Source organism: Mustela erminea, chromosome 1, assembly GCF_009829155.1.
Source record: "Mustela erminea isolate mMusErm1 chromosome 1, mMusErm1.Pri, whole genome shotgun sequence".
Taxonomy (NCBI): Eukaryota; Metazoa; Chordata; class Mammalia; order Carnivora; family Mustelidae; genus Mustela; species Mustela erminea.
Window position 1 is genome coordinate 211,651,300 of NC_045614.1, and position 24,729 is coordinate 211,676,028.

The window sequence follows — 24,729 nt, forward strand, 5'->3', positions numbered from 1 at the left end:
CCCAATTTTTGTTTAAATATTTACTTAAAAGATTAAAGCTCTTTCTCCATGGGGCCGCTATTGTAGAATATTTTCTGTGCACCATTCTTATTTTTGTTTTCTCTCTGTGACCTTTAAGGGAGCTATTTTTTTGCCTTGGCAGATTGTCCCAGCGGCAAGTGCATCCCAGCTGACCCTTGTCGACCTGATCTGTGCACTCAGCACCCTGCAGACAGACACGGTGTTGCACCTGGCCAAGGAGGTGGTGAAGAGGCCGCCGCAAATCCGAGGGGATGAGGTGGGAAGCCTGGGGATCTTCCGGATGGACGCGCAGCACCCGCCTGTCTCCACGCCTTATAAATTGTGTTTGGAAGGGAAGCAGAGGTCGAAGGAGCAACTTGGATTTCCTGGGGCAGGGGAACGGAGGTGTTCTGCTGGGCTTGGGGGAGACCCCATGAGGTGTGCCTAATGGGCTTCGGTGCACCTGTTTGAAGGTGGTTGCCGCAGGAGGCCGGGCCCATCTTTCATCTGTGCACCCCGGCTGCGACACGCCCTGCCCAGGAATGGGTTCTTACCAAGTACCTGCAGCCTGAAGGGCATCCTGGGGAAGCAGAGCCAGATACTGCGTAGAGGTGGCAAAGACTGACTTTGTTCAGTAGCTACTGTATTGGGGGAGAGAGCTGACCTCAGTTCTGGTTTGTGCAGGGGCAGCAGGGTACTTGAGCTGGAAAACGGGGGAGCACGAAGGGTGAACAAGCAGGGTCTCCAGCAAAGTCAGGGAGTGGAAAATTCCAAAGCGGGGTGGAGAGGACTTGGTCATTGTGAGTGGATCATCTGGGTTTGCTGACTGGGGCTGGTGGCAGGCAGGCTCCTACACTCCAGGAGCCTGGGACACAGGGGCCCTGTCTCTTTCAGTGGCAGTATGTCCGAGGATGTCTCCCAGGTCCTTGAGAAAGACATTTTCTGTTGTAGGAGATGCATGTACCTCTTAAAGGAAGAATTTAAATTTTTTTTTAATTTATTTAACAGAGAGAAATCACAAGTAGACGGAGAGGCAGGCAGAGAGAGAGAGAGGGAAGCAGGCTCCCTGCTGAGCAAAGAGCCCGATGCGGGACTTGATCCCAGGACCCTGAGAGCCGAAGGCAGCAGCTTAACCCACTGAGCCACCCAGGCGCCCCAAAGGAAGGATTTATAATAATGCTTTTCTTAATAAATGCTCTGAGAAGGGAGGTCAAGATCCTATCCCGTGTTGACTCAACAAATGGCAAATTGTTTTGCAGCCTTGAGCTCTCTTGGGCAGGCATTTTAAGGGGCAGTGGTTATTATGAGGGACCCCACCTTGAGCTGCTAGAACCACAGCACTGTTTGTTCAGGTTAGGGCATGGAGTCAGTCCTGCTGAAAGCCCTAGTCCCCACAGGCCTAGTCGAGAAGAGAGCCCTGACCAGAGCTCAGAGAGAAGAGGAACATCTTTGTCAAAGGGCAGGTTAAAAGTTTGCATAATTTATATGTAAAAGTGAAAAGTACAGGTCTGGGGACAGGACTCCGAGGCATTCTGAGAAGGAAGAGCTTCGTGTGGCCGCGGTGGCAGCAGTGCTGGGTAAAGGGCACCAGAATGGAACCGTGAAGCTCCCAGAGTTGTGCCGCTCCGCTTCTATACAGCAGCCAAGAGAGTCCTTGCTGCCTTGAGGCCTTTGCCAGTCATGTGGGGTGGTTTTGAAACAGAGAGGACTTTGTGGTTTAGCATTTTTTTATGCCGTTAGAGCTTGTTTTTTTTTTAAATAGATTTTATTCTTCAATAATCTCTACACCCAATGTGGGGCTCGAACTCATGACCCTGAGATCAGGAGTCACACGCTCCACTGACTGAGACAGCCTGGCACCCCAGAGCTTTTTGTGTTTACCAAAGCAGTGTGCCTCATTGAAAGTGTAGAAGCTATTCTTACTTAATTTGATAGAAACCAGGGATTTATTTTGACTTTGAAATAATTGCCTCCTATCACATGATTTAAAATTGTCAGGAAAGGGGCTTCAGGGTTAAGCAGTTGCCTTTGGCTCAGGTCATGATCTCAGGGTTCTGGGATTAAGCCGCACGTCCAGCTCCCCATGCAGCAGGGACCCTGCTTCTCCCTCTCCATCTGCCCCTCCTCCCTACTCATGTACACCACTATGTGCACACACTCTTAAATAAATAGAATTTTTTAAAAAATAAGTAAATAGGGGTGCCTGGATGGCTCAGCTGTTAAGTGTCTGCCTTTGACTCAGGTCATGATCCCAGGGTCCTGGGATCAAGCCCCATGTTGGGCTCCTTGCTCTATGGGGTGCTTGCATCTCCCTCTCCCTCTGCTGCTCCCCCTGCTTGTATTCTCTCTCTTACTGTCTCTCTCTCTCTCTTTCTCTGTCACATAAATAAATAATCTTTAAAAATAAATAAAATAGAATAAAAAATGAAAAAAAAATTAAAAATAAAATTGTTCGGAAAAAAATAAGAATAATTCCCTAAATGAAAACTGGTAGAGTGGACAAGATGATTATTTAAAAACAGAGTTTTACTCAAACAGGTATTTGTACACCAGTGTTTATAGTAGAATTACTCAAAATAGTGAAAAGGTAGAAGCAACCCCAAGTATCCATTGATGGATGATTGGATAAATGAACGAGATCTATCCATGCAGTGGAATATCATTCAGCCTTAAAAAGGAAGTTAATTCTGACACCTGCTGTAACAGTGGGTGAACCTTGAGGACATGCCAAGTGAGGCCAGTCACAAAAACGTGATTCCACATACCTGCAGTCTCAGGAGTAGCCTGTTGCTTACATACTTTCTACAGAAGGGGGCGAGGTGGTTGCCAGAGGCAGGAGGAGAGGGAACAGGAGTTCCTGTCTAATGGGGACAGTTTCCTTTGGGGAACATGAAGTTCTGGAGGTGCGTGGTGGCGATGGTTGCCGCAATGGATGGCGATGATATGAATGTTAATGCCACCGAAATGGACACTGAAAAATGGCAAATTTGGGGTATATTTTAAAGATTTATTTATTTTGGAGAGAGTGCGAGTGGGGTTGGGACAGAGGGAGAGGGAGAATCCTCAAGCAGACTCTCTCCTGATGCAGGGCCCGATCCCAAGACCCTGAGATCATGACCTGAGCCGAAATCAAGGGTTGGGTGCTCAACCGTCTGAGCCCCACGTATATATATTTTACCACGATATAAAGTTTTTATAATGAATAAAAGGAATACAGCTCTGGATGTTAGGGTCATCACACTGGGGATGGCAAAGAAAAGCTGAACCTGGGAATCAGCCATCTTTTCATCCACATCTCACCTGTAAGTGAGAAAACTGACGGCGAATTTCTTGAGCCGTTTTTGTAGCTTCCCCTGTCTTAGGGTAGAGCTCTTCCCTTGGACGCCACCTCCGAAAGGGCCCCTGGCACATGGCACCGGGGAGCCTCTGCAGAAACGTCCGTGCGTGGCAGGCCTGTCATGGCTTCCAAAGAGTCAGTTGCGCTCAGGGCCCTGGTCCCCTTCCTTTGTTCCAAAATTGAAAATCAGCTGTGTGCTTCGGTGGTAAGGAATCCTAAGTAGTGAAACTATTTCTGCCCCCAGTTAGCTGTGTCCTTGTTGAGGAAAGAGGATAGGCCAGCCGTGCAGCCAGGGGATGGAACAAGGAATCAGATGTGCAGTGCATGTGGGAGACATCCGTGGCCTTTGTTGGGCCTCCCACGACTGCCGGGTGGTCTTGCTGCCTTTGACTCTTGTACATAAATATTGATCAACCCTGAAGAGAGGAGCGGGGACAAGGGGCCGGATCTGCAGTGACTTTGTGTTTATAACCCTGAGCAAGTGACAAATGTCAGTGACCCCGTGTGCTAGTGGTGCCTTCCTGCGGGTGTCGTGCTGGCTGCCTCCCCAGAGCGGGCTGCCTCCAGGAGGAGCCTCTGCAAACAAAACACTAGGTCTCACATGGCTCTTGGGTTTATTTATTTATTTATTTGTTTTATTTAAATTCAGTTAGCTTGACTGGCTGGTTTTTGGCTCTGCAAATAACAGAATTACATTTTGTAGTTAGTTAAATTAATTCAAGTTCCATAACCTCTACAGATAACTTCTTATAAGCAGGGAGGGGAAAATGTATTTTCAAAACCAGTTTCTAAGCAGTTGCAGCCACTTGGGATTCAGGGAAGCTGTCTGGCCTGAGTGTGAGGAAATTCCTTGAGCTAAGAATTAGAATTTTGTTACCGTCTCTTGTCTGTAGCCAGTTGCACGCACTGGTGAGGGTCTGCATCGGCCACCACCTTTTTGTTCAGGGAGGTTCAGTTATTACACCATCTTTTCCCTGAATACTTGTTAAAAGCCTGCTGTGGGCTCGCCCTGGAAGTCTGCTAGGAAAGTCAGTAATGCTTGGGGGCCTCATAGCTTTGTTCTGTTACACCTGCGGGATGCATTCCCGCGTGTTACTGTATTTGAAAGGCTTTGGCTTAAAAACCTTTGCTTGGTGAGGATGTAGACTCAGTTTCTTTTTGTATTGTAATTTTTTTTTTTTAACCTCATTTCCTACCAACTTGGAGTCATTGGTTTCACTTTTTATTTTCAGAAAGCACCCCTTGTGGATATCCCCGTGTTGCAGTTTTGCTACGCTTTCGTCCAAAGGTAATGCAGCCCTTCCCAAACACGTCTCAATGATACATGCCGTCGCAGCGATTCTAAATGGAACGTTGATGGTACTTGCTGACAGCTGGAGAGCCTTAGTTCAGAAAATGTCTTGACAGGGTCTTAGTTTCCTCCTGAGGTGTGAGAACACCCTGATGATCTTACTTTTCCTTCCGCAGAGACCTAATCTGACTTTATAAAATCCAGGTGCTATAGGTCAGACATTTTATGTTCAGTGTTAAATGTGTTAAAGACTTCCTTTAGCAAAAGGAGAAATGGTTCTTCCGGGTGCTGTCCTCAGTGTTTTCCCGTGGCTTCTGCCTGGGTGTCCCGAGCTCACTAGCGCTTTTGATTTCCCACGGGTGGAAAACAAGCTTCCCAGGCTGCTCGGGTCTTACACAGCACATCTGGGTACAGCTCGCAGCCCCTCCACTGTGTGGGGCCATCTCTGTTGCAGTAACAAGGGGGAAGTGGGGGGTAGAGCCCCCTCTCTCAAGGACGCCACCCAGTCCTCACATGTGTGGCAGGAGTTACGCAGTCAGGTGGCCCGACGACCAGATACGAGCTCCTTGGTTAACACAGTTCCCGTTCCGTGGTTCGAATTCACCGCATCCTGAGGTTGCAGGAGGCTCGATCAAGGGGGATCAGAATGGCAGGAGTCCCCGGGCCTGGGGTGCAGTTCAGACTAGCTGTTGATGCTTCACCCAAGCATCGTTCGAGTTCCTTCCTCTGGGATTTAGAGAGGAGCCAGTCACGTCTTTCCTGGTGGTAGCTGCTGTGCGGCGTCCGCCACAGCGGTCTGAGTGATACGTGAGCTGCTGGAGCAGCAGCAGGTTCGGATTTTACCGTCCCCTTGCAGAGGAGGCACTGCTGAGGTCACTCCCGAGGTGGTACGTCAGGCACCAGGCCTTGAACCCAGGGCCCTTGAGCTGCGGCTGAGCTGCTACATGTTGTACAGCTCGGGCTCGCTGTGACAGCTGCCGAAGATGAGCTTCCTGACGGGTGACCTTGGGACCTGGGGGCTGACTAGTACCAGCAGCACTGGGGAGGCCAGATACTCGAGCTGGACAGGCCGAAGGGATCAGACAGCCCTCTGGTTCAAGGCCTTTATTTGATAGACAGGAAACCAGGAGCATCTGACCTGTCAGCGGCAGGATTTCTGGTCTCCACACTCTGGGTTCTTGCCCGAGTACACAAATCTCATTTGTGCATATTTTAATCTAAAAAAGAAACAGGTCAGTCAGATACTCTGTCTTACCTCTGCTTTATAACTGCCCGGACCTAAAATCCTAAAATGTGCTTGTAATATGTGTTTTGACTTGTTCACAGTTGGGTATTTTTTCCTCTTTCTTTTTTTTGTTGTTTTGTTTCTCCTTTTTTTTTTTAAAAAAAAAAAAAACAGGCTCCCAGTAACAGCCTTGCAAGAGAACTTCCCATCATTGCTGGGCGTGTTGAAGGAATCTGTCCAGTTGAACCTAGCTCCCCCCGGATACTTTCTGCTTCTCAGGTATTGGGACCCAGTGTTCATGTTACCGTGTGTTTCTGCCAGGACACCCCTCGCTTCTTCGGCGTTCTTAGTCTGAAGCTGGTTGTCTCTCAACAGCATGCTGAACGACTTTGTGACGAGAACTCCCAACCTGGAAAGCAAGAAGGACCAGAAGGACCTGCAGGTCTGTGTGTGAGAAGTTCAGGAGACGTGCCCGTTCCGGGAGCGGTGTCCACCTTTAGAGGACGTGCCTGTGGATCGGCAACACTGGGCAGAATCGTTCTTAGATTCGCATTTGTCCTCACAGCTGGTTTCCGCTGTTACTGTCTTCAGAGGGCTCCACAGACCCGGGCAGAGTCGCCTGCCTGAGTTCTCATGTCAGACCTGAGCAGTCCACTGTGGGATGACAGGGTGCCCCACTCCTCAGGGTACCGGATGCGGCTGGAGCCGCCTCGGCAGCGTTACATTAATAACTCCATCCATACTGATGCCTTCCCTGCAAACATTGCTTTTCCCCATTATTAAAGTACTATGTACTCGTAGGAAATCTCAAAAATCCTGAAAAATCAGAGTGAAACTCACCCTAGGAGAAGGGAAATCTTAGAGTAGAAAGGCAACAAATCAATAGAGCGATGGAGTGAGGAAGTCACTATTGTGCAACCGTGAGAATCAGTGATTCAGGGATTTTGGGAGCCAAGGCTTCAATTTCAGCTGGGACGTGTATGCTTTATGCTCTGGCAATAGTTCTGCGAATCCTTACGATCCCGGGCATTGGTGAATGGTTTGTCCAGTTCCCACTGCTGAACCACTGGAGCTCTGTCTGAAGCACAGTCGGGCGTCATTAGGAAACTCAGGGTCTCCTTTAGCCTCCAGCTGTCACAACAGAAGCATCATTAAAGCCCAGATGCTGTGTGACCAGTGCCTGGACGGCACTTCCCGAACTCAAGGTCCCACTTTGTGGCCCATTGCCCACAGCACACCCCTCCCTTCAGTCCATTCTGGGCATAGCTTTGGCCGCGGTGTTAGCGCAGCTGGTATGGCTGGTGCCCCTCGCCCCTGCTCATTTGCAGCTGCTTCTGTCCCACAGTGCTCAACCTCCTGATGCCAGCTCCTCACCCCTGCTTCGAGGCGGCGCCTGCCCTTCTTCCCCATCACTCACTGCATGGGAAGTGGGACCTCCTCTGAGCTCTCGGTCCCATTTCCTGCTCTTTACACCACCGTCAGCCACACCACACCTCTGCGTAAGCTCAGGGCAAGGCAGTTCCCTCAAGTGCGCCCCTGCCGGCCACAGGCTGGCGGACATGCTCTTGCCTCCTGCCTAAACCCAGCACAGCGGAAGTCGGTGGTTCGATTCTCAGATGTCCAGGACCTTCGGCCAGTCTCCGCTGGTGACACTTGGTGATGCTGGCTTGAGAAAGGGGCTCAGCATTTCTCTCCCTGTCACAGCCACGTGACCCGCTTCTCTGCTGATTGTGCTCCTGATGCGGATCCCTCATCACTTCGCCCTCGAGTCCATTTCACTTACTTCTTTGTGTTTCTTGTATGTTATTGAAAGATGCAATTCTAGCAAGAACCCGTGGTCCTCGAGAAACTGGAAAACGAATGTCCCAGGTGCCGTTTCTCTGCGGTGTGCCCGCAGTGGCCAGTACTGAAGCCGGTAGTCACATGTGGCTATTAAGCACTGGGAATGTGGCCTGTCTGAACTGAATGTGCTATAGTATAAAACAGGCATCAGATCTCAAAGGCCTCGTGCAAAAAAAGTGTGAAATCTCATTAATTTTTATATTGATTACACATTGATCGTATTTTGGATATGTGAAGTTAAACATTAGGAGCTTGTTTCTTCTGATCTTTTAATGTGGTTCCTGGAAACTGCATCTTATCTGTGTGGTTCTAGTTGTGACCTGCATTGTGTTTTTGCTGGTTGGTGCTGTTGTAGGCGTTTTTAGATTCTGAGCTAACCTCCTTTCCTCTTTCTCTCCATTACTCTCAGGAAGTCACACAAAAAATCCTAGAAGCTGTAGGGAGCATTGCTGGCTCTTCCTTGGAACAAACCAGCTGGCTAAGCAGAAACCTGGAAGTGAAGGCCCAGCCTCAGATATCTCTAGAAGAATCTGATACTGAGGAAGATTTGTGTGGTAGGTACAGAGACAATCAGAAAACAATGCCTGTTGCCTGCTACTGCAAGGGGGTCTGGTTTTTCCTTAAAAGTAAAACAGTCTGGGGCGCCTGGGTGGCTCAGTGGGTTAAGCCGCTGCCTTCGGCTCAGGTCATGATCTCAGAGTCCTGAGATCGAGTCCCACATCGGGCTCTCTGCTCAGCAGAGAGCCTGCTTCCCTCTCTCTCTCTCTCTGGCTGCCTCTCCGTCTACTTGTGATTTCTCTCTGTCAAATTAATAAATAAAATCTTTAAAAAAAAAAAAAAAAAAAAAAGTAAAACAGTCTGGGGGCGCCTGGGTGGCTCAGTGGGTTAAGCCTCTGCCTTCGGCTCAGGTCATGATCCCAGGGTGCTGGGATCGAGCCCCGCATCAGGCTCTCTGCTCAGTGGGGAGCCTGCTTCCTCCTCTCTCTCTCTCTGCCTGCCTCTCTGCCTCCTTGTGATCTCTCTCTGTCCAATAACAAATAAAATTAAAAAAAAAAAGTAAAACAGTCTGGGGACACCTGGGTTGCTCGCATGGTTAAGCATCTGACTCTTGATCTCAGTTCAGGTCTTGATCTCAGGGTTATGAATTCAAGCCCCGCACTGGGATCCATGCTGGGCACTGAACCTACTTTAAAAAAAAAAAGCAGACAGTTTGTTTTTACTGTTTACAACATAATTTGTGTGTAATAAACAATAGGATTCCACTGATAGAGCCCCGAGTGACGTATGCTACCATGGCAGCCCTCACTGAGCCTAGATCAGAATCCAAGAAAGTAGCTTCCCAGGATAATCTACATAGATTAGGTGAAAGAAATCCGTGGGGTATAAAAAAATATGGAGATGTATGTTTTTCTTTCATGGAACTTGTGGAAAGAAAATTCAGTAAACCAGCGAACTGTCGTCAGGTGGTTAGAGTCATTAGATTGTGTCTTTTCTTTATGACTAACACACCCATGCCTCTCAGTGATCCTTGTGCCTCGTCACTGCCCGGGATGTGAAGGTTTTTCTAGTGGAGGTCACATGGGCTCGGCACACCCCAGCCTTGCTCTCAGTTACAGCTTCCGAGGAGAGCAGCCAGGAGACACTGAGGGGAGACTCCTCTGTCTACTTGGGCCGTGATCAACCAGGTGCTCTGGAGGAGTCTGCCTTAAATGCAGCCATGGAGGTGGTTCATTGCCAGTGCCCTGAAGACCACCGGACAGATCTGCCGATGAAGCAGAACTTAGGTGATCAGATCTACTGCAGGGAGAGACAGACTTGGCAGGGTCATAGCAGCGTCTCATTGGGGGAGTTCAGGGAGGACCTTTGTAGGGTGCAGGGCCTTGGCCGAGTCCTTTGTGGCAGATCTTTTAGGGTGGGGAACTGGTCAGGATTGGGCAGAGCTTTGGATGGGTGGGCACAGCACAGGGTGAGAGTCTTGAAGTGCCTCTTGACGAGCACGCTGCCTGTTTTGATACGTAAACTGTTTTCGTCGGTTTTCAGTGGTTCTTTCAGGATTAAGTGTATCTTGGAGAAAGTAACTGTCTTTGTTAGTTCTCGGTATTATTTAACCAGGGGACAGGAGCGTGTGCCCAGTCCCAGTATAGGTTACACCAAACGAGTAAACCAGTTTGCTCTTCGTTTTACGAACACAAGGGCAAAAATTACATTTAGGTTCAATAGGAACTACATAGTACAGTACCCACCACAAAGGCAGTGTTCAAAAGCTGTCTTGTGATATTTTACTGGGTCTTTCATTGTCATTAGCAACAGTTACAGCAACAGCTCAAAGCTACGTCTATGATCTTTACCAAAAGAGAGTCAAGAAGTCAGGGCTCTTTTCTCTCACAGGTAGCAGAAATAATAGAAACAAAAGAACAAAACCACTTTGGCTCCTGTAAGTGAAAAGCCCTTCGTTGGTGTCTAGTTCTAGGCATACCAGGAATCAGGCATTTGGCTCAGGTGAACCAGGTCTCATGGCGGAGGTCCCGGGTGGTTCATTGCCGACCCGGAGGAGGAGAGGGAAGGGCTGGTGCACGGGAGCCTCGAGAAACGAGTCCCCACCAGAAGGGGCTTCTCTCCCCAAGAGGAGGAAGGATGGCGTACTCGGCAGACTGTGGTCCACCGGCCGCTACTTCTGCCGTATTGGCTTGGTAACTAGTTTTGTGGTTTGCGTAAGAAAAATAATTACCCTTGATTGTGTAATGAAGCTGCCACAAGCAGTGCCCTGGCATTTGCTGACATAAAGCAGCAGTGAGGCTTTTCAGGCTGTGGCTGTGTTTATAGCTGTGGAGGGGGCTCTTGCCTCTGCTGGGCTCACTCCCCGGGGTCATTTCTACCCCACGTGCTGGTGTACAGCTGGAACTGCTCCACCAGAGTGGCTGGACTGACTGCTTGGACGGACCACGGTCACTGGGCCTGGCTTTTGCACAATGATTTCATTTGACCTCGAGATAATGCTAGAGTAAAATTACCTTATTTTTGTTTAAAGAAATCAGAGAATTCCAAAGCTGGAGGTGATTTTGGAGCTTCTCTATAAAACCTAATTAGCTCATGATAGAGGACCAAAAACCCTGAGTGTTTAGGTCATGACCTTGTTTTACTTAAACAAATTACGTGTATACATATGGGCCATAGAAAGCATGAAACAAAGTGAGGCTTCAAATAATGTGTTTGTCCCCATTTAAAGTTTGTGTGCGTGCCCCCGGTGTGCGGCTTCTCACCCCGAGTCCGCGGGTGGGGTGTCCCGCGTGCGGGCCCTTCGGCACCCAGCGCACGGGCAGCAGGGGAGAGGATGAGCAAAAAGCACGTTAACAAAGGGACCTTTCAGCTCTTGAAAATCTGAAGTTCTTTAAAATGAAAGCTTTTTAAAGATGAAAAGAAGAAGTAAATGACCCTGAGAATTGCAGGTGGTTCTTCGTGTAAGGACAGTAAGAGTCCGATTAGCAGGAGCAGCTGGGAGCAGGGAGATGTTACAGAGTGTGTCCTCAGGGAGGTGACAGTTGCTCCGAGAAGTGAGAAGTTAGGGGACAGCTGCACAAAGACCTGGAGGGCACTGCTCAGAGGGATGGCAAGTCCTGGCGGTGGGTGTGGGCCAGAAAGCCGGAGACCAGCCTGGCTGGAGCTTACTGAGCAGGGGGCAGGGGCCCGAGTGGGAACTGAGGGTTGCTGGGCTTAAGGAGAGCCTGGTCAGGAGCTTAGATTTCATCCCACTCGCTGTGGCAGCCATTAAAGTGTTTCAAGCAGTGACGGGCTCTTCCTCCGTCTTTAGAAAACAACAGTTTGGCTGCTAAGAGCAGTAAGGGCTGTATCAAATGAGAGGAAAACGGAAGGCCAGTTAGCTTCACAGTGGTGTGGGTGAGAGACTGCTGGCTCGGAGGCAGGGGTGATGGAAAGGTGGACTGACTTAGATGCAGAGCCAGCAGATTTGCTGATGGGCTGCATGTGGTGGTTAACGAAAAAGGCAATCAAGAATGACTTTGGGTTTTAGCTTACACAATTTATCGAGGGGGAGAAGACCAAAATAAGAACATTCTGGAACAGGAAACTGAGCTTGGTTTTGCAAGCATTACATTTGAGATGTCAGAAAAAAAGAGAAGGAGCCAGAAACGATGCTTAAGTGGTCACCGGGGTAGGAGAGAAACCAAGAGAGCACAGAGTCATGAAACATGAGAGGAGGGTGCTTTCAGACGGAGGGAGGAGTAACACAGTGGGAGGCTGCTGAGAAACGGGAAGGTGCGGCAGAGACCCACTGGGCTTGACAACATGGAGGTTGGGGACAAGGAGGGAGGGAACACTGGAGCGGGTGGAGAGGAGGCTAGGAGAGGAGGAGGAGGAGGCCGTGAATGCGGAGAACTCCTTGAAGCTCACTTGTCAATAGGACAGTAACTGAGTAGAACTAATGGCCAAAGAATAGCCCTTATGTTCTTGTTTTTAATTGGAGTATACCAGAGCGTATTTGTATGTGACGGATATGTGCAGCAGAGAGAGAAAAATAAATACCAAAGAGAGAAAGGACAGTTCGAAAGCAAAGCCCTCGATGGCCGTGGGGCCAGGCTTGATGTCAGAAATGGAACTACTGTTCTTCCATAGGAGCCAGGAGCATGTGCATCAAAACAGGAGACAGCGCAGAGAACAGAGAGATGTGGCCAAACTGAGGGAGTTCCCTTTCGTTTCCATTAACTGTCTCGGTGAAATAGTGCGGTTATCAGCTGAGAAGGGAGTGTTGATGGTTATTGAGGAAAGGCCTGCAAGAATGACGCGGCAGAGTAGGAAAGCCAGCACACCGCCGGGGCACGGCTGGTGGGACGATGTGGTAGCATCAGGTCCTTTTTGAGATTCACGGTCATGAAGGAAAGTGAGATCTGTTACATCGTTGTTTGGTTTTCTCCGGAACGTTCAACTACACAGAAACTCCAGAGGCTGATCTGTGGGTTTAGCCAGCTTTGCATTTTTCCAGGTGAGTTCCTCAGAGGGAGAGAGCAGCAAAAGAGCCAAGGATGTTGGCCAGGTGGATGGGAGACCATAGTATAGGTGGGGAGGCGAGAAGGACAGACCCGGAGGTGTTGGTGGGCGGTCAGGGTGCCAGGCCGAAGGGTTGGAGGTCTGCGCAAGGGTTCGGGAAGGGCAAGATGCAGTCAGAGAGGGAGGCCGGAAGTGGAGATTTGGGAAATTGCTGAGTCCAAGAGTGTCGTGGTGACAGTGGGTGACCCAGAGTAAGAGATGACTGGAAGAGAGGAGGTGGGGGGTCAGAGGCCCAGAGGGTAAGACGGATCATCCGAGGGGAAGTGGACATTCTGAGAACAATGCTGAGAAGAGGGATGGGGAGGAGGACGGTGAGTCAGCGCTGATCTGTGCGATCTCAGTACCCAGGTTCTTCCTGAAGTTGAACATGTCAACAGAAAGGAACCCCTAAGGGATACTTACGTGCAGCCTCAGTGTGCAGGCTGGGGTGCATCGCTCACATCTGTGAGATGTCTCAGGGGCAGAAATGGTGGCCCATCCGCCATGACTGAAGCACACATGCATCTTTCTGTCAGCAGATGCCACCGCAGCTGCTTCAGCAATGGTGTCCGCGTCTGCGCCGTCGGTGTACAGCGTGCAGGCCCTGTCTCTCCTGGCAGAGGTCAGTGCACGTGTGACCTGTCCTCCCTCAGTGGTGTGATGGCCGGCTCGGAGCTTGGCACAGGCTCTCCGGTCTTGGGCCAGCGAGTACTGGCTGCCGCTCCTGCTGGCCTCGGGAGCTCTCCCAGCCTCCAGCTGCCCCGGGGAGTTGTCTTGTTGGGTTATGTGCCCCTCGAGGACTAATTCTTACGGTCGCTGGCCTCAGAAGGTTTCTGTTTCCTTGTGATCCTGCTCCGGTAGGTCCTGGCATCTCTCCTGGACATGGTTTACCGAAGTGACGAGAAGGAGAAAGCGGTGCCCTTGATCTCCCGCCTGCTTTATTACGTGTTTCCTTACTTACGCAATCACAGGTACTGTCATCTCCTGGTGTCCTGCCCGTAGGGAGCAAAGTCGGGTATGGGAGAGGCACCAAGCGGCTTTCTTTGCGCGCTCTTTGACCTTGAGCCTTTCCCCCCCCCACCCGTGTTCAGTGCCTACAACGCGCCCAGCTTCCGGGCCGGCGCTCAGCTGCTGAGCTCTCTGAGCGGCTACGCCTATACGAAGCGAGCCTGGAAGAAAGAAGTCCTGGAGTTATTCTTGGACCCTGCTTTCTTTCAGATGGACACTTGCTGTGCACAGTAAGAGACGCTGTTCTGACAAAGGGCTGGTGCAGATCCTCCAGTGGAGAAAATGTTTCGGTGGACATAATTCTCCTACTTGAAATGGGAGCAGTTAGCATCAGCCCAGATCCTAGGATGGCCCTGTCACAAGCTCGCGTGTTAACCGCATTCATGGCAGGGGGTTGGGTGCTTTAAAAATATAGAGGTGCATTTTTTATCAAAAGGATTTTGGTTACGAGAGCACGTTATCCCCGGAGCACACAATCCAGGGTTCGAGTGTCCCCTGGAGTACTCCAGCGCTAAGATGACAGAGCCTGCTGGTGACGCCGTGCTGTCCTTATCGCACGTCTCAGCACACGCTTCACAAGTTCTCACTGAGACTGTGCAGCCGGCCCGGCATAGCTGCTGAAATACAGATGTGAGGTGAACTCCCTGCGCCCTTTCCTGGAAGGTCAACAGAACCACACAGTGGGTCTCCCCCATCAGATTTTGGTTACGAGAATATATCAATGGCCTTGATGGCGGGTAGCGACTGGCCAGAGTTTGCCCTGCTGCCCTCCCACCCCCGACTCCTCACAGTCCTGCGCCATTCACCTTGAAAGGCTGTTGCTCTTCTGGGGAGCCCAGTGGGAAAATTAGTCGTATTTGATATCACTGCTCCTACTTTCCATCAGCACAAGGGCAACTCTTGAAAAAACTGTTTCTCTTTTACCTTAAGCTGGGAATTATTATTTCTTTCCTTTGTTATTCATCGCCTGTGTCATTAAGTTTATAAATGAAGAGCTTTTGCTCAGCTTTCCCTTGTATTAAAACCTGTTTCTTTCACTAACTTCTTTTCAGGAAACAGGTTTTAATAGATCTCAAGGGGCATGTTCTTTTCTTGATGCCTCTAATCAGACTGTCATCCCTTACATATTTAATTAACTTTGCTTTTTTTAATATCCAGTTGGAAGTCCATTATTGACCATCTTCTGACTCACGAGAAAACAATGTTTAAAGATCTAATGAGTAAGTTGCATGTTACTTGCACATAAATCACACTTTTAAAGGCCCGATCCCCTCATAATCCTCCTTTACCACATAGCTCAGGACTCCCCTCAGATCTTCAGCGATGCCATCTAAGCTGCAAACTATAATGTAACGTGCCTAATGTGTCAGGACTCACGAATGAGCCTCCCGGTTCCAGTGCATTGACCAGAAGGCCCCGACAACCTTTCCCTACAGCTTTACCACAGGGGGAATACTTTGAAAGTAGTGATAGGTTTACCATAATTGATGAGGAGCAATTGTCTGTCCTTCGTATCCTCTTCTAATGCTCTGTTGTTAAATGTTCTTCAAGAAGTATTTACGTTTCCTAATAAATATGTCAGTAATAACCACAAGACGATGATTGCTTAGGACCATGATTTTTCACCAGGAAGGATAGAAATGACACGATTATGAATGTCCTGTCACTTACCTCTGATTGCGGTTTTCTCACTAAATGGAACGTATTGGCTGTATTTATTCTAGACATGCAGAGCAGTTCTTTAAAACTCTTCTCGAGTTTTGAGCAGAAAGCCATGCTGCTAAAGCGCCAGGCTTTTGCCGTCTTCAGTGGAGAACTTGATCAATACCACCTTTACCTTCCTCTGATACAAGGTAAGAAGGGCACCCACCCTCACCCCCAGCACACACCCCCTCGTGGATGGACACCCAGCTCAGGCAACTACCGGGGTGGCCCACAGCATGCTCGGGCCGGATGGCAGAGTGTTAAAATGAGTGCTTGTGGAAGACCTCTGGAAATTTATCAGTGAATCTGAAACTTTATTTTAAAAATCAACGATTATAATGCTGTTAGTTTTTCCTAGGTAGTTTCTGAAAGTCTGAGTACTTTCTTAGCATTGCCTCCTGCTAGATGCACCTGTGGTCAGGATATTTGAGGTCACAGCACCAACCGAAGCTAGTGAAGGAGAAGTCCCTTTCCTTAACAGTTTTTCTCTTTTTTGTACTCGCTATATTTTTTGCTTCAAAAATGAACTACTGCAGCTATTGTACATGATCTTAAAGGGTTTTTTTCCCCCTCATAAAATGTGCAGGTGGTGAAGTGGGGATTCTGCCTAAATTCACAATTCACCCTTCTCCAAGATACAACAGAATTCTCAAATAGAAATGTGTTTTAAGACTCATAGCCTGAATGGAATCAAATAAAATTAATACAGTTCTTAAGGATTTCTTTGTTTAATATTATGAAAACTAGTATATCAAATAATTTTTCAAATATTAGAATTATGGTGTAAATTCTTTATTGAGGATCAGGTTTACTAAGGTATAATTTACATATAATAAAAGTCACCTTTTTGGGTATACAGTTCTGTGAATTTTGATAAGCACATATAGTCGTGGAACCATCACCATAGCCAACATGCAGAACATTTCCATCACCCCAGAAAGTTCCCCGGAGCCCCTTGGAAGTCATCCCCTTCCCTTGGTCCCTAGCAAGTGCTAATCTGCCTTCCTCTCACAGTTTCCTCTTGCCCCGAATATCCTAAATGTCATTAGGTGGGGTCAAGCCTTTGCGTCTGGCTTCTTTGACTTCCCTAATGTGTTTTGAGAGTCGTCCATACCATATTTATCAACAGCATATACTGGTTTTTATTGCCGAACGGTATCCATTCTGTGACTAGCTCACCAGTTCACCAGTGTAGGGCATTCGGGTTATTTCCAGGTAGAATTATGACATCAATCTCTTGCTCTGCCCTTTAAAAAAAAAAGTGTTTATAAATATCTGTCAGCTGGGGCACCTGGGTGGCTCAGTTGGTTAAGTGCCTGACCCTTGATCTCAGCTCAGGTCTTGTTATGGGGTTCAGGACCTGCACTGGGCTCCACACTGGGCATGGAGCCTACAATTAATCAATGTATACATAAGTAAATATATAAATATAAAGAAATTTATAAATGTATCTGTCAGCTCACAAATTCTCTTCCCCAAGTCATCCAGGTGACTCTTGATATTAGTAGTAATTGTCAGCTTACATGCCCACTTGATTAACTATTTGAAAGGTCTTAATTATTACAGTTCAGAACATTAACAGCTCTCACAATTATTAATTATGACTATATTTTATGTTTGTAATAATAAAATATCTTTATACTAAAACTGACATAATTTTAACCAGTGAAACACAGAAGGAGATTTTCACATCATAAAGTCCTGAGTGGCTCAGTGGGTCACGTTCTCAGGGTCCTGGGATCGGCCCCGCATCGAGCTCTCTGCTCGGTGGGGAGCCTGCTTCCTCCTCTCTCTCTGCCTGCCTCTCTGCCTACTTGTGATCTCTGCCTGTCAGATAAATAAATAAAATATTAAAAATAAATAAATAAATAAAAAATAAAGTCCCGAGTACTTGAAATACGTGAGAGCAAATGTTCCGATATCAACAGATCCTTTCTTGTATTGCTGATTCAGGCAGATGGTGGCCAGGATTGCCAGTAAGGGTGATGGCAGCCCTCCAAAGACTTTGGCTGAGTGCAGAGACCATAAGACACTCTTAACTCTAGGAAACAAACTGAGGGCTGCTGGAGGGGAGGCGGGGAGGGGAAGAGAGAAGTGGGTGATGGACATTATTAAGGACGGCATTTGATGGAATGAGCACTGGGTGTTCTATGCAACTGATGACTCACTGAGCTCTGCCCCTGAAACTAATAATACACTATATGTTAACTAAATTGGATTTAAATTTAAAAAGAAAAAAGATAGTGAATGTAGAGTCAAAGCCGAGCCTTACTGCATCCCTACAAAACATGGAGAGGAGAAGACCAGGAATCACTTGTCCTCAAGAGCCTGTGCAGCGTCTGTGGTCTGTATGCTCCTGGCCGCTCGGCGCTGTCTGAAAGGGCAGCCTTGAGTCCACTCTCAGTGGAGGCAAGAGGAGGAAACTAGAAAGGAGAACCTGTAGGCCAGTGCATCACATGGTCCTTTTGGTGCCTTCCCACCCTGAGACCAAAGACCTGTTCATTCTCTCCCCCGTCTCCCATCACACACCTTTAAAATAAGTGGCTGAGGCCCGGAGAGCCAAAGAGATGGTATTGGGTGTATAGAACAAGAAAAGAACAGACCAGAGCCTTTCTCAAACAGCGTGGTGTGGTTTGACCACAGCAGGATCTAAGCGTCCAACAATTCTAAGGAAGTCATGACTCTGAGAGGGAGAGAGAGTAGGAGCTCAGGGCTCGCCCCCATTCTCTGCTCACAGAAACTCCTTGGGTTCGTAAGGTTGATCACTCAGCTAAGGAAGGAGGGTTAGAGATTGAAGAACATTCGTGATTCTAAAATAGATGATCTTGGCTGAAGAATAATCTCATGAATTTAGCTTTTCTTTGGAGCACCAATATGAGATATGTGTACAAATCACTTTTTCCATAATACTTTCTGTTTTGGGGACACCTCGGTGGCTCAGTGGGTTAAAGCCTCTGCCTTCAGCTCAGGTCATGATCCCAGAGTCCTGGAATCAAGCTTTCTGCTTAGCAGGGACCCTGCTCCGCCCCCTCCCCCACTGCCCAACTCCCCCCCCCCCCACTCCACTCCCCCCGCCTACTTGTGATCTCGGTCTGTCAAATAAATAAATAAAATCTTTAAAAAAATACCTTCTATTTCAAAGTGGATTAAGACTGACAAGCAGCTGCACAGCCAGTACCAAGCGTTCCTGTGACTGTGCGCCCTGCTTCCCCTCTGGTAACACCTCACACAGCGCGGTCCATTAGCAAAACCGCTTCAACCTCCGGCATGGTTTAGAAAGATAGAGAATGTCCTTTTTTACTCGTGGAATGCTCTTTCAGTTGCTCTTTTGTCTTGATGTTCCACGTCTCCAACCATTTCTGATTCGTTGAAGAATATCTTCTGGATGTTTCTTTGAGTACCGGTCTGCTGGCCACAAGTTCTCTCTGTTTCCCTTCATGGACACGGTTTATCTCATCTTCCTTCTTTTTGGTGTGGGTGACCAAACACCCAGAAGGATGTTTTCATGAGAAATGGAATTCTGGGGTGAAGTTCTTTTCAAGTAGCACTTGAAAAATACGCTACTTTTTTCTGACTCCATGGTTTCTGAGGGATGTCTCTCATTCAAATTATTGTTCCTTTTTAGTTACAGTAGCCCCCCTTTTTTACAGGGGGGTACATTCCAAGACTACTAGTGGATACTTAAAACCATGGACAGTACCAACTACTACATATACTATGCTTTTTGCTGTACATACATGCCTGTGGTTAACTTAATTCATAAATCAGGCACATATAATGCAACAATTATTACAGTATACTATAGTGAAAGTTGCATGAATGTCATCTCTCTCTCCCTCAAAATATCAGAAGGGTGGCCATGTGGTGAGATGAGGTGAGGTGAATGACATAGGCATGTGATGTTTAATGTGAGCCCAGTACTGACCCCCTGACGATAGGTCAGAGGGAGGGTCATCTGCTTCGGCAGTCAACCAGGGTCAACCTCAGAAAGCAGGACCATGGATAAGATGGGGACGGAGGAGGCTACTGTAATGTATCATTTCCCTCTGACCACTATCAAGACTTTATCTTTACTTTTTCACGTTTTATTATGTAACTGAATGTTACATCATTTCTTTGGTTTTATCCTTCCTAGAGTTCACTCAGCTTCTTGTATCTGTAGATGTACATCTTTTACCAAATTTGGAATGTTTTCGGACATTATTTCTTCAAATATTTTCCCAGCCTATATCCTTTTCCTCTTTCTGGGACTCCAGTGACTGAAACGTTAGATCTTTCGTTGTCCACTGGTCCCTGAGCCTGCTCGTTTAACCCCCCTCACTTTTTTTCTTTCTTTTGTTCAGTTTCAGTAATTTCCACAGATTCCGTCTTCAAATTCCCTCTGTCCTCTGTCATCTCCAGTGTGCTGTTGAGCCCACCACTGAGGGTTTTTCTAGTAAAGTGATTTTATTTTACTTTTTAGTTCTAAAATTTCCATCTGGCGCTTCTTTGTAGCTCCTATTTCTTTGCTGACATTTTCTATTTGTTTCAAATGTCCGTAATTGATTATTGGAATATTTTTAGACCACATCTTTTTGAAATCCTTTCCTGATAAACCTCTGTTACCATCTCTGTATTTGTGTCTTTTGATGGCTTTTCTCATTCAGGTTGAAACTTTGGTGTTCAGCTTACCATCTCCTCAAGTGCCCAGGCCAGAAGAAAATAAAAAATTAAAAACCCTCGGGAACTCACCTTCAGGTCATTGCTTAAGTTCCATGGATCCTAGCCGGTCCGGTCACCTTCCCTTCGCTTTTCAGTTTTCTGATGCAGTTTATGTATTTTTGTTCCAGTTTATTTTTTTTAATTGCTATTAGAGAAATAGGATGTAATCTGTTTATTCGTCTCATCCAGAACCAGAAACCCAAAGCACTCTTTAAAAATGCCACTCTTTAAAAAATTCTACTAACTGAGCCAGTAGAATGTGTGACTCTTGATCTTGGGATCTCGAGTTCAAGATCCATGTTGGGCATAGAGATGATTTGAAAAGAATTTTAAAAGCAAAAAATGCCAACATATCTGTCAAGTGTCTGAGTTATGCTTGATCCTTCATTTGGTCAAGAGTGTTTTTTTCTTTCTATTTAAGTAATCCCTACCCCCAATATGCGGCTTGAACTTAAACCCTGAGATCAAGAGTCACATACTGTACTGATTGAGCCAGCCAGGCACCCCGGCCAAGAGTTGGTTTTTTTTTTTTTTAAGATTTTATTTATTGATTTGACAGGCAGAGATCACAAGTAGGCAGAGAGGGGTGGAAGCAGGCTCCCTGCTGAGCAGAGAGCCCGATTCGGGGCTCGATCCCAGGACCCTGAGATCATGACCTGAGCCAAAGGCAGAGGCTTTAACCCACTGAGCCACCCAGGCGCCCAAGTCAAGAGTATTTTTAAAAGCAAGACGTAAAAACCTATTTAAGCTAGCTTACATAAATAGTTTAATCTTAACTAACATGACAGTAGTTCAGCTGTTTGCTGTAGCAATTTTATCATGTTCCTAAGAAACCTTAAATTATCATGGCAGGGGGGAAATCACTTTCTGCAAACAACTTCCATGGAGAAGTGGGAAGACTATTAGGGGCTAGAGGAACTCACACCTTCTTCCCCTACAGGAATTCAAGTTTTTAAGAAGTCTTGGCCATGAAATACCAACTTCACTGAATACCTCTCCCTTTCATTCACTCACTCCACTTCCCACTCCTCACTCCCAGATATGGTGTCAGTGGCCAGCCAGCCTCTGTGATTCTAGAACACCATCACTCACCAAGGACCTTCTGTTGTTCTTGGGTCTTATATTTCATATTCTCAGAAGAGCATTTAGTGGTCATTGGTCATCCAGTGGATTTCCAGGCTAAGTCAGGGGTTGATGTCTTTTTGGTCAGCTGTGGCAGGGGCAGAAGCGCAGTTGGTTCACTCCCCTTACCATGAACCGCTTCACTTCATAAAGCAGAGGGCTGCTGGTCAATGAGCCGGCAGAAACATTCTCTCAGCACCCATTTCTTAGGCTGCATTGTTGTTAAAGGTCAAAACAAATACAGTTTTGTTTTTTTTTTTCTTTGTCTAGTGAGAAACCTCAAACTGCATATTTGTGTGACATCTTGAAAATCTTCTTTCCTTAGAACGCCTGACAGACAATCTCAGAGTTGGACAGACATCCATAGTTGCTGCTCAGATGTTTCTTTTTTTCAGAGTTTTGCTGCTAAGAATATCTCCCCAACATCTGACTTCACTGTGGCCCATAATGGTCTCTGAATTAGTAAGTACAAATACTTTACTCTTGGAAGCAGGGCTGAAGCAGGGTTTTTTTGTTTTTGTTTTTGTTTGTTTGGTTTTTTTTGCTTTTTTTCAGGATTAATATACTGTTTCATTTATATCTTAATTTTATCTGCGACATTTTCAGCCAAGCTGGTAGCACATCGTCAGCTCTTGGTTAAATAGGGAATTTGTTTTGAGACAAAGCCATTTAATGCATCCCTGGGAAATTTTGTAGTTTGTATAAACAAAGTATAAAACTTTAAGGCACAGTGCGTAACATGTACACGTTACCAACTGACCACCATTGGACAGGTCAAGAAGGTAAAATTCAAGAAACGTAAAAATCTCTGTAAGTTACTATCTTCCTGCTACTATGGTAAGGAAAGTTCCTAGGCGAGCTCTTTCAGATCTAGTCCCTCTAGGGTGAAGAGAGGGTCAGATCATCTTCTGGTAATGCTTGCCCTCCCAGTATCTGGTTGGAGGGGCCATCTCAAGTGAAGTCAAAAGCAAATTAGAGGGAAGACGTCAGGTCATCATGTCTCTGAGCTCCTGGTGTGAACTGTAATTTATGGTGATGTTATTTACATAATCTGCAGATTAATCCTTTAAGTTCTAAGTTATAGAGTTTACACCCATGACTGGAAATATTACCATCACATACCTTGACCTACCATACCATACCACGAATTCACATAACTAAAGATTCCTAATCAAAAATTATCCTTCCTAAATCCCTCATATTTCCGTTGAAGAACTTCCTGGCCAGATGTTCACATTCACTGATAATAGATTTCCATAACAGGCTCACTGTATCTATGTTGTGAGTTTCTTTGAAGCCGAATCTTATAGGGATATATTTAAGGTTGAGGGTGGCTCAGTCCATTGAGCATCTGCCTTTGGCTCAGGTCATGAACCCCGGGGTCCTGGGATGGAGCCCCGTAGCTCAGCGGGGAGTCTGCTTCTCCCTCTCCCTTTGCCTGCCTCTCCCCCTGCTTGAGCTCTCCTCTCTCCATCAAATAAATAAAATCTTCAAAAAAAATTTAAGATTAAAAGCTTAGTGCTGTTTAGAAGGCTATTAACAACCATTAATCTCAGAAAGCATTATAAGTTTGTGGGTAGGCTTTTAAGAGCAGCATTTCTGAAATACTCCACACATTTTAGTTCTTCCTTACTCACATTTAATTATAAATTAGTCATAAAGATATGTTTTAAGATTCTGAACACATATTTAGGAATATTTTCAAAATTCTCTTTCAGGAATAATGTACTATTTCATCTGTATCTAACTTCATATGAAAATTTTCAAGTTGGTAGCACATAGGTTTTAGTTAAATAGAGAATATTTTATCTTCTGTAATCATATTTGATCTCTTAACCATCAGCTTATTCCCACTGATTTAAATTGTTTGATATTATTTGCTGTTTTTTAAACTGTTTTTTTCCAGTTTTACCAAGATATAATTGACGTACAGTAATATATAACCCTAAGGTGTACAAAGTGATTTGACTAACATATATGGAGAAATGATGACCACTGTAAGTTTAGCTAATCTCGATCATCTCATAGATGTAAAAAGAGGAAAAGAAAAACATGTTTCTTCCTTATGATAAGAACTCTTAAGATTTACTTTTAATGATTTTATATATACCCCACGGCAGTTTAACTGTTGGCGTCATGTTGGATATGATGCCCTGGTACTTAACTCATCTTAAAATGAAAGCTCGTGCTTTTCGACCACCTTCATCCCATTTCCCCTCCCCCACACCTGCCTTTGATAACCACAAATCTGATCTCTTTTTCTATGAATTTGGTGTGTTTGTTTTTAAGATTCTACATATAAATTAGATTATGTGGTATTTGTCTTTGTCTAATATATTTCACTTATTATAATGTTGTCAAGGCTCATCCATGTGGTTCCAAACAGCAGGATTTCCTCCTTTTTTATAGCTGAATAATATTATACTCTATAATCTACAACATTTTCTTTATCCATTCATCCATCAATAGACACTTGGGTTTTTCCCATGTCTTATAACTAACACTGCAGTGAACATGAGGAGGCAGATATCTCGTCAACACGGTGTTTGCCTTTCCTTCTGATACATTCCCAGAAGTGTAATTGCAGGATCATAGCATAGTTCCATTTTAAATTTTTTGAGGAACCTCCTTCCCAAGGCGGTTACACCAGTTTGCATTCCCGCCCACGGTGCACAAATGTTCCTTTTTCTCCACATCCTCACCAACACTTGTCATTTCTCGGTTTTCTGATGCTAGCCATTCTGACAGGGGTGAGGTGATATCTCACTGGGGTTTTGTTTGTTTGTTTGTCTTGCATTTCCCTGATGGTTAATAATGCAGAGCATCTTTTCATGGACCTGTGGGCCATGATATCTTCTTTGGAAAAATGTCTATTCAAGTCCTTTGCCCATTTTTACATTAATTTATTTGCTTTTTTGTTATTGAGTTGTATGACTTTTTAAATATATTTTGGATGTTGACCTCTTATCAGATATTTGGTTTGTAAATATTTTCCCCCATTCTGTAGGTTATCTTCTCATGTTGCTGATATTTTTGCTTTGTTATTTTTTTTTAAGATTTTACTTATTTGTCAGAAAGAGATGAAGAGAGAGAGCATAAGCAGGGAAAACAGTGAGCAGAGGCAGAACCAGGCACCCTGCTGAGCAAGGAGCCCAACTCGGGGCTCGATCCCAGAACCCTGGGATCATGACCTGAGCCGAAGGCAGGTGCCTGACTGACTGAGCCACCCAGGCGCCCCAGCCATATACATTCTAAACATTAAGCTCGGTTTAATCTCTCTCAAATAGTAAATTGTATTTATGTTTTCTTTTGAAGATTCAGATATTCATACAGCTTGAAGAAGATCTGAGAGACGATGATGAATCGTTGAGGTGAGTTGTGCGAGGGTCTGTGTGCATCCGTGAGTGGTGCACATCACTTTGTGATGCTCAGTTATCTAACACTCCGTGTTATTTTCTC

General features: G+C 46.2%; 1 protein-coding gene across 7 annotated transcripts in view; it reads left to right on the forward strand.

The window, feature by feature from the left end:
• The window catches only part of DOP1B (DOP1 leucine zipper like protein B), a 108,496-nt gene that overhangs the window by 80,404 nt on the left and 3,363 nt on the right, over positions 1-24,729 (forward strand). For 5 of the 7 annotated variants that reach the window (XM_032354644.1, XM_032354608.1, XM_032354614.1 and 2 more), the window contains 12 exons: positions 143-277; positions 4,570-4,625; positions 6,028-6,132; positions 6,229-6,295; positions 8,105-8,249; positions 13,272-13,357; positions 13,597-13,706; positions 13,827-13,973; positions 14,902-14,963; positions 15,468-15,596; positions 21,596-21,732; positions 24,586-24,641. In XM_032354644.1, the coding sequence (XP_032210535.1) occupies positions 143-277; positions 4,570-4,625; positions 6,028-6,132; positions 6,229-6,295; positions 8,105-8,249; positions 13,272-13,357; positions 13,597-13,706; positions 13,827-13,973; positions 14,902-14,963; positions 15,468-15,596; positions 21,596-21,732; positions 24,586-24,641 (1,235 nt within the window). Of the gene's footprint in view, positions 1-142; positions 278-4,569; positions 4,626-6,027; positions 6,133-6,228; positions 6,296-8,104; positions 8,250-13,271; positions 13,358-13,596; positions 13,707-13,826; positions 13,974-14,901; positions 14,964-15,467; positions 15,597-21,595; positions 21,733-24,585; positions 24,642-24,729 lie in introns of those variants that run through there. The other 2 variants (XR_004288502.1, XM_032354625.1) reach the window with 2 other exon arrangements.